The sequence below is a fragment of the Thalassophryne amazonica genome, chromosome 7 (assembly GCF_902500255.1).
Source record: "Thalassophryne amazonica chromosome 7, fThaAma1.1, whole genome shotgun sequence".
Taxonomy (NCBI): Eukaryota; Metazoa; Chordata; class Actinopteri; order Batrachoidiformes; family Batrachoididae; genus Thalassophryne; species Thalassophryne amazonica.
In genome coordinates, this window is record NC_047109.1 from 40,332,133 (window position 1) to 40,348,639 (window position 16,507).

At 42.0% G+C, this 16,507-nt stretch overlaps 1 protein-coding gene across 1 annotated transcript in view; it reads right to left on the reverse strand.

Annotated features, from left to right (window-relative positions):
* The window catches only part of ppp1r8b (protein phosphatase 1, regulatory subunit 8b), a 43,069-nt gene extending 35,007 nt beyond the window's left edge, over window positions 1-8,062 (reverse strand). Inside the window, exon 1 of the mRNA XM_034174050.1 lies at window positions 7,969-8,062. Within this exon, the coding sequence (XP_034029941.1) occupies window positions 7,969-8,021 (53 nt within the window). The 5' untranslated portion in view covers window positions 8,022-8,062. The remainder of the gene's footprint in view (window positions 1-7,968) is intronic.
* Window positions 8,063-16,507: the final 8,445 nt, after the last annotated feature.

Consider the following 16,507-nt stretch of genomic DNA (forward strand, 5'->3'; position numbering starts at 1 on the left):
TGGATGGAGCAGCTCTCATTTCTAGAAATCTGGCCAATTTTCTTAAATCCTCCAAACCGTGACTATCCAGGGTTGGGACCAGGAAGCAGAGTTGTAGTCTTACACACCTCTCTGCAGCTTCTCTCCCCCTGCCATCCCCTCATTACCCCATCCCCGTAGAGACGGTGCCTGCTCCCAGACTACCAATAACCAGCAAAAATCTATTTAAGCATAAAAATTCAAAAAGAAAAAATAATATAGCACCTTCAACTGCACCACAGACTAAAACAGTTAAATGTGGTCTATTAAACATTAGGTCTCTCTCTTCTAAGTCCCTGTTGGTAAATGATATAATAATTGATCAACATATTGATTTATTCTGCCTAACAGAAACCTGGTTACAGCAGGATGAATATGTTAGTTTAAATGAGTCAACACCCCCGAGTCACACTAACTGTCAGAATGCTCGTAGCACGGGCCGGGGCGGAGGATTAGCAGCAATCTTCCATTCCAGCTTATTAATTAATCAAAAACCCAGACAGAGCTTTAATTCATTTGAAAGCTTGTCTCTTAGTCTTGTCCATCCAAATTGGAAGTCCCAAAAACCAGTTTTATTTGTTATTATCTATCGTCCACCTGGTCGTTACTGTGAGTTTCTCTGTGAATTTTCAGACCTTTTGTCTGACTTAGTGCTTAGCTCAGATAAGATAATTATAGTGGGCGATTTTAACATCCACACAGATGCTGAGAATGACAGCCTCAACACTGCATTTAATCTATTATTAGACTCTATTGGCTTTGCTCAAAAAGTAAATGAGTCCACCCACCAATTTAATCATATCTTAGATCTTGTTCTGACTTATGGTATGGAAATAGAAGACTTAACAGTATTCCCTGAAAACTCCCTTCTGTCTGATCATTTCTTAATAACATTTACATTTACTCTGATGGACTACCCAGCAGTAGGGAATAAGTTTCATTACACTAGAAGTCTTTCAGAAAGCGCTGTAACTAGGTTTAAGGATATGATTCCTTCTTTATGTTCTCTAATGCCATATAACAACACAGTGCAGAGTAGCTACCTAAACTCTGTAAGGGAGATAGAGTATCTCGTCAATAGTTTTACATCCTCATTGAAGACAACTTTGGATGCTGTAGCTCCTCTGAAAAAGAGAGCTTTAAATCAGAAGTGTCTGACTCCGTGGTATAACTCACAAACTCGTAGCTTAAAGCAGATAACCCGTAAGTTGGAGAGGAAATGGCGTCTCACTAATTTAGAAGATTTTCACTTAGCCTGGAAAAAGAGTCTGTTGCTCTATAAAAAAGCCCTCCGTAAAGCTAGGACATCTTTCTACTCATCACTAATTGAAGAAAATAAGAACAACCCCAGGTTTCTTTTCAGCACTGTAGCCAGGCTGACAAAGAGTCAGAGCTCTATTGAGCTGAGTATTCCATTAACTTTAACTAGTAATGACTTCATGACTTTCTTTGCTAACAAAATTTTAACTATTAGAGAAAAAATTACTCATAACCATCCCAAAGACGTATCGTTATCTTTGGCTGCTTTCAGTGATGCCGGTATTTGGTTAGACTCTTTCTCTCCGATTGTTCTGTCTGAGTTATTTTCATTAGTTACTTCATCCAAACCATCAACATGTTTATTAGACCCCATTCCTACCAGGCTGCTCAAGGAAGCCCTACCATTATTTAATGCTTCGATCTTAAGTATGATCAATCTATCTTTGTTAGTTGGCTATGTACCACAAGCTTTTAAGGTGGCAGTAATTAAACCATTACTTAAAAAGCCATCACTTGACCCAGCTATCTTAGCTAATTATAGGCCAATCTCCAACCTTCCTTTTCTCTCAAAAATTCTTGAAAGGGTAGTTGTAAAACAGCTAACTGATCATCTGCAGAGGAATGGTCTATTTGAAGAGTTTCAGTCAGGTTTTACAATTCATCATAGTACAGAAACAGCATTAGTGAAGGTTACAAATGATCTTCTTATGGCCTCGGACAGTGGACTCATCTCTGTGCTTGTTCTGTTAGACCTCAGTGCTGCTTTTGATACTGTTGACCATAAAATTTTATTACAGAGATTAGAGCATGCCATAGGTATTAAAGGCACTGCGCTGCGGTGGTTTGAATCATATTTGTCTAATAGATTACAGTTTGTTCATGTAAATGGGGAATCTTCTTCACAGACTAAAGTTAATTATGGAGTTCCACAAGGTTCTGTGCTAGGACCAATTTTATTCACTTTATACATGCTTCCCTTAGGCAGTATTATTAGACGGTATTGCTTAAATTTTCATTGTTACGCAGATGATACCCAGCTTTATCTATCCATGAAGCCAGAGGACACACACCAATTAGCTAAACTGCAGGATTGTCTTACAGACATAAAGACATGGATGACCTCTAATTTCCTGCTTTTAAACTCAGATAAAACTGAAGTTATTGTACTTGGCCCCACAAGTCTTAGAAACATGGTGTCTGGCCAGATCCTTACTCTGGATGGCATTACCCTGACCTCTAGTAATACTGTGAGAAATCTTGGAGTCATTTTTGATCAGGATATGTCATTCAAAGCGCATATTAAACAAATATGTAGGACTGCTTTTTTGCATTTACGCAATATCTCTAAAATCAGAAAGGTCTTGTCTCAGAGTGATGCTGAAAAACTAATTCATGCATTTATTTCCTCTAGGCTGGACTATTGTAATTCATTATTATCAGGTTGTCCTAAAAGTTCCCTAAAAAGCCTTCAGTTAATTCAAAATGCTGCAGCTAGAGTACTGACGGGGACTAGAAGGAGAGAGCATATCTCACCCATATTGGCCTCTCTTCATTGGCTTCCTGTTAATTCTAGAATAGAATTTAAAATTCTTCTTCTTACTTATAAGGTTTTGAATAATCAGGTCCCATCTTATCTTAGGGACCTCGTAGTACCATATCACCCCAATAGAGCGCTTCGCTCTCAGACTGCAGGCTTACTTGTAGTTCCTAGGGTTTGTAAGAGTAGAATGGGAGGCAGAGCCTTCAGCTTTCAGGCTCCTCTCCTGTGGAACCAGCTCCCAATTCAGATCAGGGAGACAGACACCCTCTCTACTTTTAAGATTAGGCTTAAAACTTTCCTTTTTGCTAAAGCTTATAGTTAGGGCTGGATCAGGTGACCCTGAACCATCCCTTAGTTATGCTGCTATAGACGTAGACTGCTGGGGGGTTCCCATGATGCACTGTTTCTTTCTCTTTTTGCTCTGTATGCACCACTCTGCATTTAATCATTAGTGATCGATCTCTGCTCCCCTCCACAGCATGTCTTTTTCCTGGTTCTCTCCCTCAGCCCCAACCAGTCCCAGCAGAAGACTGCCCTTCCCTGAGCCTGGTTCTGCTGGAGGTTTCTTCCTGTTAAAAGGGAGTTTTTCCTTCCCACTGTAGCCAAGTGCTTGCTCACAGGGGGTCGTTTTGACCGTTGGGGTTTTACATAATTATTGTATGGCCTTGCCTTACAATATAAAGCGCCTTGGGGCAACTGTTTGTTGTGATTTGGCGCTATATAAAAAAATTGATTGATTGATTGATTGATGCACCAGCAGATGACAAAACATAGCATGGCAGCTGCAGAGAAGAAGCTGGCGAGGGAGAAACTATCACGCTACTATTGCAGTCCATCCAACAAGGATGGAGATGTTCTAAATAAGTCACTCACTTCTTGTAGGATATTTCACACAATGCTGAAGGAATAGCAATAACGATGAATGACAGGATGTCATGCTCAAATCAATGGTGGAAAATGAAGACCTTTGTTCTGCAAACCAGATGAAGCCATATTTTAAACGAAGCCCATATTGGTAAAAATATTGGCACGTTACTGCATGCAGCCTGCACAGAGTTGAAAATCTCTGACAAGAATCCTGCCATCATCACAGATAACGCCAGGTACATGATTGTGGCCCGTGCAGAAGCCCAGTTCAGTCCACAAATTACCCGCTTTTTACAACTATCCAGGTATTTATTTCACAGTCACACTGGTTGAATTTTATTTATATGTTCATGTCATTTCATTCAACATTGCCATCATATATAAGACTTCCTTTTCATTGACCTCCCCAACAAACATAGACTGAATTATTCTGCTTCCCTTTTCAGATGTTTTCTTTTGGTTAATTGTATTCATGGAATTTGCAATATTAGCTCCAATATTTGTAAAAAAAAAAACAAAACAAATTTAATTCATAAGCAATATTTTTGCTGTTGATATACACAACATCATTCTCAATAAAATAATTCAGCAACTGTTTTTGTTTAGAGTTTAGTCTCATTGCTTTAATACATTCCATGTTACTTTCATGTTTTCATGAATTTTTGGCTAAAAAGTTACTGAATCGATTTAAAGTCACTGAATCATTTTGGATCGGATCGTTCTAAATGAACCAATATCATCCTTGAATTGTATCGATAACCATTAATCGTGATACAAATCAAATTGCTGTTAAAACAAATGATGACCTCTAATTTCCTGCTTTTAAACTCAGATAAAACTGAAGTTATTGTACTTGGCCCCACAAATCTTAGAAGCATGGTGTCTAACCAGATCGTTACTCTGGATGGCATTTCCCTGATCTCTAGTAATAGTGTGAGAAATCTTGGAGTCATTTTTGATCAGGATATGTCATTCAAAGCGCATATTAAACAAATATGTAGGACTGCCTTTTTGCATTTACGCAATATCTCTAAAATCAGAAAGGTCTTGTCTCAGAGTGATGCTGAAAAACTAATTCATGCATTTATTTCCTCTAGGCTGGACTATTGTAATTCATTATTATCAGGTTGTCCTAAAAGTTCCCTAAAAAGCCTTCAGTTGGTTCAGAATGCTGCAGCTAGAGTACTGACGGGGACTAGCAGGAGAGAGTATATCTCACCCGTGTTGGCCTCTCTTCATTGGCTTCCTGTTAATTCTAGAATAGAATTTAAAATTCTTCTTCTTACTTATAAGGTTTTGAATAATCAGGTCCCATCTTATCTTAGGGACCTCGTAGTACCATATTACCCCATTAGAGCGCTTCGCTCTCAGACTGCGGGCTTACTTGTAGTTCCTAGGGTTTGTAAGAGTAGAATGGGAGGCAGAGCCTTCAGCTTTCAGGCTCCTCTCCTGTGGAACCAGCTCCCAATTCAGATCAGGGAGACAGATGCCCTCTCTACTTTTAAGATTAGGCTTAAAACTTTCCTTTTCGCTAAAGCTTATAGTTAGGGCTGGATCGGGTGACCCTGGACCATCCCTTGGTTATGCTGCTTTAGACGTAGATTGTGGGGGGGTTCCCATGATGCACTGTTTCTTTCTCTTTTTGCTCCGTATGCATCACTCTGCATTTAATCATTAGTGATCGATCTCTGCCCCCCTTCACGGCATGTCTTTTTCCTGGTTTTTTCCCTCAGCCCCAACCAGTCTCAGCAGAAGACTGCCCCTCCCTGAGCCTGGTTCTGCTGGAGGTTTCTTCCTGTTAAAAGGGAGTTTTTCCTTCCCACTGTTGCCAAGTGCTTGCTCATAGGGGGTCGTTTTGACCGTTGGGGTTTTTCATAATTATTGTATGGCCTTGCCTTACAATATGGAGCGCCTTGGGGCAACTGTTTGTTGTGATTTGGCGCTATAGAAGAAAAAAGTTGATTGATTGATTGATGTTACACAAGAAGGATTGCATTTTGCATACGGGTACGTATGGATAGCAACCACCAACAAATCTTTCAGACTCCTCGTGTTATTATTCTGGCAAAGATACATACTGCTCCTTATTATTGGAAAATAAAACTAAATATTAAGACTCTAATTAATTTTCAACATTGCGATGATGGCGTCATGCGCTGGGTGGAGCCACACCGGTAGGCAGAAATCTTTTAATGCAGCCACTGACTGTGTGCACTCGGTGATCCATCACACGCTGACAGATCAATGCCGTGCATTAAAAAAAACACATCACATCCAGATGGATGACAATCCGTTTGAAAATTTTTCACTTTGCAAGCATTTAGTCTCAAGAATCAGATGTGGTTTGGCAGAATTGCATCTAGTACAGGTGGAAGATGGGATCACATGAGCTCACCCTGTGTTCCAACACATCACATTAAAAACAAATCTCCCCTTCTGTATTTTTTTTCTTTTTTCTTTTGGTTTTCTCTGTGCAGCTCCACACTTAGGTGATAAGCTGTGACTGAGGTTATTATGAGGGGTGCAAACTAACAATCTGATTTTCGGTTCATTTTGAAATCAAACACAGTATGACATGCGCAAAAGACCGATTTTGCAGACAAATGGATGAACACAAAGTGTAAAGTTGGACTCACCGGCATCAAAATGACTGGAAGAAATAAAACCAGCGAGAAGAAACACAGAGGCGACTGTCCAGGAACCCATGGTTTGGTTCTATCTGGTCTGGTGGCTTTCAGGTTGTTAAAATGTATAAATGTATGAATACATATATCTCTCACACACACACAGACACACACACACACACATATATATATATATATATATATATATATATATATATATATATATATATATATATATATATGCATGATCTCAAATTATTATGGATCGGCTGATTTTGTGTTTGTGGATCTTTTGTTTTTTGTTTTTTTATTTTATTTTTGGAAAGTTGTGTGATCCACACAGGTGTATATAACGCGCAGGTGTATATAATTAAAGCTGCCACCTCCTTGTGGTGGCTTTTTTCTTTCTTGGTCAAAGAGAACCCTTTGGTTCGTTGTTTTTTCTCCATCACTTTTTCAACCATGGGCGCACACGCAGAACTGCACTTAATAACTCTGTCAACACAGGTGAACTGCAGCCTGACGCACGATGCACACACCGGCCCAACTGTGCACTAGTGTCTTTTTTGGACCATGTTTAAAAAAATTCCTCAACTTCAGAGCACGTCCTGCTGCTGCACTCAGCCCATACAGATGGAACTAGATAGCAGAAAGATCGCAGACAGACATCAACATCTGCAGCAACAGGCTGATATCAGCGATCCCTCACATGACCACTGATAAAATAATTGTATGCCTCCAAATACTTGAAATCCTTCATGGTCATCATCTCCAAGATTTAATTTCTCACAATATCGCTTTTGATCTTCGGGATCAACAGTTGACACATAGTCTGAAGTCATGTTCCCGTGCGTTTTTCATCGCATCTGCTTGGAGTCTGGGGTTTTCCGCCTACCGCCTGTGTGCGCATGTGCGGGAAAGGCAGAAGTAACTAACAGCGAGCCCTTCTATCGATTTTAAGTCAATGAATCATTTCAGATCGGATCATTCTAAACGAACCAACATCATCCCTGAATCGTATCGGCAACCATGAATCGTGACACAAATTAAATCATTGTTAAAACAAATCGTTACACAAGAAGGATTGCATTTTGCATACGGGTACATATGGATAGCAACCACAAAAAATCTTTCCAACTCCTCGTCATAGACTTATTCTGGCAAAGGTACATACTGATCCTTATTATTGGAAAATAAAACAAAATATTAAGACTCTAATTGATTTTCAACATAATTTTCTTAGATCTTCATAAAATGACATTTTTTTTCTTTTTAAAATGGACATTTTTTTAAAATCACGATTAAATGATGTTAGTGCAGACAAAGTCAGTAACAGCCTGTTGGATAACCACCCGGTCCCACCGTAGAAACGCCAAACCCCAAAAACTAAACTTTGCATACACATATAAGTACCTCATTACCACTGAAAATATCCACGCCACGGATATTTTGAAATTAAATTAAATTTTAAAGTAAACCGTGAGGCACAGTGCGGTTGCATTATTATTGCTAGCATTAGCCAAATAGCTTGCCCATGCACTAACATCAGCAGCAAGAACTGCGGGTTTCTGTCTCGTTGACTTAAAGCAAGTAAGTACATAATTGTGCTATTGTATTTAAAACGAAAAGCTATAACTTCAGCATGTACAGTTTGCTCACCATGACGGACAATCAAAAGGCGGAGGACCCTCTTTGCTTATTTTAGTCGCCATCTTGCCTCATCGTCTTAAAACTGAACTGCCTGCTGGGTAAACGGCTTCGTAGACTCCTGGGAACTGTAGTATTTAATTCACTCATACATGCTTGAAGTTTTCTAATGATAAGATAAGATAAGATACGACTTTATTGATCTCACAGTGGAGATAAGTTGACATTAGTGCTGGGATTAGTAAACGAGTTGTTATTGCACGTGATTTGTGCACATATTATTGCATGTGGTTATTTCACAGTGTTATTGTACAGTCTGACAGCAGCAGGGAGGAACGACCTGCGGTATCATTCCTTCTTGCACTGAGGGTGCCTCAGTTTGTCACTGAAGGAGCTGCTCAGCTCCACTACAGTCCAGTGCAGAGGGTGAGAAGAGTTGCCCATGATGGATTTGAACTTGGCGAACACCCTCCTCTCAGCCACCTCCTCCAGAGAGTCCAGAGGACATTCCAGGACAGAGCTGGACTTCCTGACCAGCTTATTCAGTCTCTTTCTCCCTCTTCTCTGTGCTGCCCGGGGCCCAACAGATAACAGCATAGAGGAGAGCAGAGGCTACAACAGAATCATAGAAGGTCTTAAGCAGAGGCTTGCTTACTCCAAAGGATCTCAGTCTCCTCAGGAGGTGGAGGCGACTCTGGCCTTTCTTGTACAGGGCGTCAGTGTTGTAAATCCAGTCCAGTTTGTTGTTGAGGTGAACACCCAGGTGTCTGAAACTGTCCACAGTCTCCATGTCCTCCCCCTGGATGTACCGGTGGGTGGGGTGGTGGTTTCTTCCTGAAGTCAATCACCATCTCCTTCGTCTTACTGGTGTTGAGACACAAGTGGTTGCGCTCACACCAGTCCACAAAGTCTGTGATGACCGACCGGTACTCCAGTTCGTTCCCCTCAGGCACACGACCCACAGTGGCGGAGTCATCAGAGAACTTCTGTTGATGGCAGCTGTCCGTGTTGTAGGTGAAGTCCGAGGTGTAGAAGGTGAAAAGGAAAGGCAAGAAGATTGTGCCCTGGGGGGCCCCAGTGCTGCACCTTACCACCTCAGACTGACAGCCGCGCAGACGCACGTACTGCAGGCGGTTAGTGAGGTAGTCGATTGTCCAGGCGGCGAGATGTCCATCCACACCTGCGTCCTCCAGCTTCCCCCGCAGCAGTGCCGGTTTGATGGTGTTGAAAGCGCTGGAGAAATCAAAGAACATGACTCTCATGGCACTCCCGCCCGGTTAGTGAGGTAGTCGATTGTCCAGGCGGCGAGATGTCCATCCACACCTGCATCCTCCAGCTTCCCCCGCAGCAGTGCCGGTCTGATGGTGTTGAAAGCGCTGGAGAAATCAAAGAACATGACTCTTACGGCACTCCGCCGGTTTTCAGGTGGGTGAGTGCCCGCTGCAGCAGGTAGATGACAGCGTCATCTACCCTGATGTTGGGACAGCGTCATCTACCCTGATGTTGGGCCTGTAGGCAAACTGCAGTGGGTCCAGGATGTCACTCACCACGGTGCGGAGGTGAGACAGGATGAGCCGCTCCATGGTCTTCATGAGGTGGGAGGTCAGGGCAACTGGTCTGTCGTGGGCTGGCTCCTTCGCATGCAGTGTTTTGGGAACCAGGTCCACACAGGAGGTCTTCCACAGGGTGGGGACCACCCCCAGGCTGAGGCTCTTGTTGAAGATGTGGCTGAGGACCTTACAGAGCTCATCTGCACAGGTCCTCAGCAGCCTCGGGGAGATCCCATCAGGTCCTGCTGCTTTCCTCTGCTTCAGTCACAGGAGCTAGCCTCTCACCTCAGTCGGAGTCACGGGGGGGGGGGGCTGAGGTGTGAGCTGAGGTGGGCTGGTGCTGAATACAGTCCAGGGGGAGGAGGGACAAAGTCCGGGGTGCAGTGGGGGAAGAAGGTGGGGGGTCAGAGAGACTGTAGGGCTGGCTGTTGGAGACGTGTGGAGAGCCGGGAGCAGGCAGGGGGAGCAGGTGTGGAGGAGCCAGAACGGTTAAAGTAACTGTTTAGTATTACAGCGCTTCACTTTTTACATTTTTTTATGTTACAGTCTTATTCCAAAATGATGAAATTCATTTTTTCCCTCAAACTTCTACACACAATACCCCATAGTAAAAATGTGAAAAATATTATTTATATATATTTTTGAAAATTTACTTCTTCTTTTTTGTCTTTCGGCTGTTCCCGTTATGGGTTGCCACAGCAGATCAATTGTTTCCATCTCACCCTGTACTCTGTGTCACACCAACCACCTGCATGTCCTCCCTCAGCACATCCATAAACCTCCCCTTTGACCTCCCTCTTCTCCTTCTGCCTGGTGGCTCCATCCTCAGCATCCTTCTCCCTGTATACCCTGGGTCCCTCCTCTGCACATGTCCAAACCATCTCAATCTCGCCTCGCTGACTTTGTCTCCAAACCGTCCCACCTGAGCTGTCCCTCTGATATGTTCATTCCTAATCTTGTCCATTCTTGTCATTCCCAAAGAGAATATCAACTTTTTTTTTTTGCAAATTTACTAAAAATAATAATAATAAACCTAAGAAATCACATGTACACAAGTATTCACAGCTTTTCCATGAAGCTCAGAATTTAACTCAGGTACATCCTGTTTCCACTGATCACCCTTCAGATGTTTCTAGAGCTTATTTGGAGTGCACCTGGTGTAAATTCAGTTGATTGGACATGATTTGGACAGGCACACATCTGTCTACATATGAGGTCCCACATTTGACAATACATGTCAGAGCACAAACCAAGCATGAAGTCAAAGGAATTGTCTGTAGACCTCTGAGACAGGATTGTCTCAAGGCACACATCTGGTGTAGGGTACAGAACACTGGCCTCCATCATCTGTAAATGGAAAAAGCTGAAATCCACCAGGACTCTTCCTAGACCTGGCAACCCATCTAAATTGAGTGACTCGGGGAGAAGGGAATAGTCAGGAAGCTGACCAAGAACTCAATGATCACTCACAGCTCCAGCATTCCTCTGTGGAGAAGGGCAACCATCTCTACAGCAATCCACCAATTAGGCCTGTATGGTAGAGTGGCCAGACGGAAGCCACTCCATAGTAAAAGACACATGGCAGCCCACCTGGTGTTTGCCAAAAGGCACCTAAAGTACTCTCAGGCCATGAGAAACAAAATTCTCTGGTCTGATGAGACAAAGATTGAACTCTTTGGCTTTGAATTCCAGATATTTTTGGAGGAAACCAGCTACCGTTCATCACCTAGCAAATACCATCCCTACAGTGGCAGCATCAATTTTCATTTTACTTGTTTGAGAGGTTTTTTTTATATATATAATAACTCAGTTGGTTCCATTGTAATCTCTTGTGAGTTAAGTGTAATCCCTACACTGTCCAGTAGATGGCGCATGGCGCGCACTGATAGAGAATAGCTGAGGCATCACAAAGGATGAACAATCCTCACGGTGAAGTAAATGCAGCTAAATGAATGTTCTCTCTGCCTATGACAACTCTGTGATAAATGAGAATACAAAGTAGTTACTTCATGCACATACACATGCCCTCTGAACCCCAGAGGAGCAACAATTTTGGGGGCTCATCCGGGATTAGCGCTGCTTGCTGTTCGGCACTAATCATTAAAGAACCAAGGGAAGCTGATCACCTGTTCCTCAGCTGATGATAACAATGACAGAATCTAAATAACCTGAGATGGCTGTGCTACACGACCTGAGATGGGAAATCCAACAAGAGCTTCACCAGCTGACCAATGCCCACAACAGAGATCTTCTCTACAAGCTGGCAGAGTTGTTCAAGAGTTAAAACGTTTCTTGAAGGCACACCTATGTGAGAAAAGTAGTACTGAATTATTTCAGGAATTGAGCAATGCCAAACAAAATGATAAAGAAACACCACAGCAGTTTATGTATAGACTAATGGGTCTAAAACAGCATGTGCTGATTGCATCTAAAAACAGCAGTGGGTTTCATTATGAAAAACAGTTAGTACAGGGTGTGTTCCTTCATTCACTATATCAGGGTATGAATGAGAAATCCTCATATGTGAAACAAGATTTTAAACCTCATATCTCAGACTTAAGTATCACAGATGACTCCATTTTAAAGCTCACAACAAAAACTGTTAGTGAAGATGCAGAGAGACAGATCAGATTGGGACAAAATCAAAAGTCAAAAACTGCCCATGCAAATGCAGCTCAGGTAGAGAAGGACAAACGTTCTGTAGAAATGCAAAATGAAGTCCAAGCTAATCGTGTTGCTATACAAGAGCTTACGGCGCAGGTTTCCACTCTATCTAAAAGTTTAGAAAAGGCCCTAGCTCCAATGGACAACGCAGTAACTGATAATATCCATCCTCAAGTACCTGCCTCAAAACAGCCAGCTACAAAACAGGAGGTTAAAGGGAAGTGTCAAAAGTGTATCACCCAAGAGACTGAACACTGTACTCATTGTTTCAAATGTGGAAAAGAGGGGCACAGAGCTATTGGTTGCTTTCAGAAAAGCAGTGTGTCGGGAAACTCCAAGAGGTCACTGGAGAGGGACCACCAATGACTGGACCATCAGCAGAGTCCCACAACACTAAGAGACTGAAAACAGAACAACCAACATCTAATCCTAATTTCCAGGAAACAAGTTAGCATTGTAGAAAAGTCATGGGTACAAACAGTCCTACCAAATGTGGAAATACAGCGACTCAAGAGTTTGTTTTCAGATCATCCACTCAAAGTCACTGCAGCAAATGGGACAGATGTTCCTTTTAAAGGGTGGATTGAAGTTTTACTCAAGATCACAAGTTCACAACATGGCTCTGTATCCTTGTACGTAATGCTAGTCAGTCAACAAAGTGTAAGCATGCCACTGCTGGGCTTTAATGTCATTCAAGAGATGATAATGGGAAACAGTGACAAAAGTGACCATTTTCAGCTTAGTGGACTTGTTGTCAGAGACTCTAAAAGTACAGAAGTGTAATGTTGAGTCACTTATTTCTGTTCACACCAAGTCAACTGAAAATGAACCAGAAAGTTCAATTGTGAAAGTTGGAAAGAAAGGACTCACTGTTCACAGTAATCAAATTTGCATGGTGAACTGTCACATCAGATCATTTCCGGGTGGAGGTGAAATGTTCAAACCTTCTGTGAAAAGTAACTTGCCTGATGGATTGGAGTTTTTTCCAGCTCTTATTGATGTACTCCTTGGTGCTACAAAGACTGTTAAAATCCCAGTCCAAAACTCAACCAAGCACAACGTTTTCTTACCTCCAAAGACTTTGTTAGGACTCACTGAAATGGACCAGGGCAGTGCATATCATCAGGGTTTTATTAGTGAGGAGTCAAGGCACTTAACTGCTTTTAGCACATCCTGGGGTTTGTACAAGTGGGTGCGGGTCCCATTTGGTCTAGCAAATACAACGGCCGCATTCCAAAGGTGCATGCAGGGAGTGTTAGAAGGGATCAGAAATGAGTGTTGCGTGCCTTACTTGGATGACGTTCTTTGCTACTCTAAAACCTTTGATGAGCACGTAGACCATCTTAGACAAGTCCTCTGTAAAATGCGACAACATGGTGTAAAACTTCGCCCAGCCAAGTGTGAACTGTTTAAAAAGCAAATACGTTACCTTGGTAGGCTAGTATCAGGTGAAGGGGTCCAGATTGACCCGAAAGACTTAGATGCTGTGATTGCTCTGAAAGAAAAGAAAGCCTGCACAGTCGGAGAACTCAGGATATTGCTTGTTTTTCTCAGTTGTTACCGATCATTTATCCAAGACTTCTCATGACTGGCGAGGCCCTTGTTTGAACTTCTTCAGAACCCTATAAGGACACACACAGTGAAAACAAACTAATACATAAGAGGGTTAAAGGACAAACATAGAAAGCAGACAAAAGCCATCTTCCTTCACGCACACCAGTAACCTGGACAAGTGAACATCAGGAAGTCATGTCAAAGTTTATGGACATTCTGACCAATCCTCCCATTCTAGCCTATCCCAACTTTGATCATCCATTTGTATTGCATACAGATGCATCCAACCAAGGCTTGGGAGCTGATTTATATCAAAAACAAGATGACAAACTGAAAGTGATTGGCTATGGCTCTAGAACTCATACACCTGCCAAGAGAAATTATCACTTACATTCTGGTAAACTCGAGTTCCTCGCACTCAAATGGGCTATCTGCGATAAATTCCGTGACTATCTGTGCTACGCAGCAACTTTTACCATCTATACAGATAACAATCCTTTAACCTATGTTCTCAGTTCAGCCAGGTTAAACGCAGTGGGTCATAGGTGGGTTGGGGAGTTAGCAGACTTCCATTTTGACATCAAATATAGGCTGGGGAAAAGGAACGCAGATGCAGACATGTTGCCTAGATACCCATTACATCTCCAACAGCAAATGGCGAGTACATAGAAACGGTTTTGCCGGAAGTAGTGTTTGCAGTGTCGCAGGGTAGTAAGGTAGTCCAAAACAATGATGTACCCTGGGTGGCTGCATTACAAATGAGCTCCAGCGAAAACCATGAAACCACCAAAAAACATCCAACAGGAACCATTTTGAGCATGACGCTCAAACACATTAAAACTGCTCAACAGGACAATGAGTCGATCAAAGAGGTGATATCACTCAAACTGCAAGGATGGACACCTAACGAGAAAGACAAACGGACAATGGGTAAACAAACAAGGAGACTACTGTATGAATGGAGCAAGTTGGAAGTTAACAATGGACTCTTGTACAGAAAAAAGAGCATAACAATCAATTTGTTCTTCCAGAACAGTTAAAACCAGTGGTGTTAAAGAGCTTACACAACAATATGGGTCATATCGGCTCTGATAAAGTGATTCATCTGGCCTGTGAATGGTTTTATTGGCCGTATATGCAGCAAGACATTGAAGACTTTGTCACAAAGAAATGTCTGTGCATCAAACAAAAGTGTCCAAATGTTCCTCAGAGAGCTCCAATGGGATCTATCACAACCAGTGCTCCCTTTGAGTTAGTCTCCATTGATTACTTGCATCTTGAGCAACGTAAAGGAGGGTACGAGTATATTTTAGTACTTGAAGACCATTTTACCCGATTTGCGCAGGGATACCCTACAAGAAATAAGTCAGGCAAAACCGCCGCCGAAAGGATATTCCAAGACTTCATACCACGTTTTGTTTATCCAGAAAGTTACATCATGATCAGGGATGTGAGTTTGAAAACCCGCCCACTAGTGGGGGCGGCGTTTAGCTAAACATGGCAGAGTTTGTTTTGCTGACAGACTACAATTTGAAGGCACTACTTGACTGTGCTAATTTTTCTAACACGCACACACACAAAACAAATTTGCTACGCTGTAAGCCGCCTGGAGGCATGAAGAGCTGTTAGGATGAAAAGCTGGACTAATTTCTGATGTAATTTTTCGCTAGACTGAGGAACTACACAAAGTCTCTTTTTTTTTTGGAGGTGCATGAAGTCAGGGCACAGTATCACGGACTACGTCATCAGAATTATTTTTGAACTATCTACTGTTTTTCCAAGTTGACTGAGATTAATTTGGGCCTCCTATTTAACGGTCGTGTTGGACTGTTGATGTTAAGCACCAGTGATGAACACCAAAATTTTAGTCCCTTTTCTGTTGTCTATAAATTAATATGAGCGAAGCTCACTCATAGTACAGGGCGTCCTAAACAGGAAGTGCCAATTTTCAAATCCACAGTAAAACAGGAAATGTTCAAATGTCAAACACTTCCTGGATTGACAGATGAGATCCCATAGAATCTCGCAGGAACTCAATGGCAAGCTCACAGTCAAACAGGAAGTGCCAAATTCTCAGTCACAGTGAAACAGGAAATGTTCAAATGTCAAACACTTCCTGGCATGGGTGGAGCTAGAGTGGAGGCCAGGGTTTCACTCACTGAACTCTACACTACAAGTTCTGGGGGACAAAGAAAAATGCTTAAAAAGGCAGGGGGTCTGGGGGGGGGCTCTGCCCCCCCAGAAAGGTTTTTGCCATGCTAATGCTCCCCTGAAGTATTTACTCAAAATAAAGTCTGAAGGACCTAAATGACATGGTGAGATGCTGACGAGCTTCGCTCATTCATGTCCGCGACATATGCATATTAAAATATCAAATGACAAGGATCTATTTGAGCTGTTATATAAAAACATAATGAATGTTTTTCATTCTTTTGAATGGAATGAATATTTAATTTGGTGAAAACTGGAATGTTCCATTCAATTTGGCGAACCTCATGAAATATTCGTACCACTGAACTCATAAACATTCATTATTTGTATATTATTTGGTGACAGAAAATACTGTAGCATATTAATTTTAACTGCAGTGTATATACCTTAATATGGCAATTTATGAAATAATCAAACAGCCCTGTGGGAGAATGCACAACAAAGCATAACTGATATCAGTTGGCTTCCATCTCCGAATACAAGCACTATGCAAACATCAGTTGACTTCCTCATTTGTGTTTTTGGCTTTTGACTGAGAAAACACCCCCACATTTCACTTTATGCTTTCATTT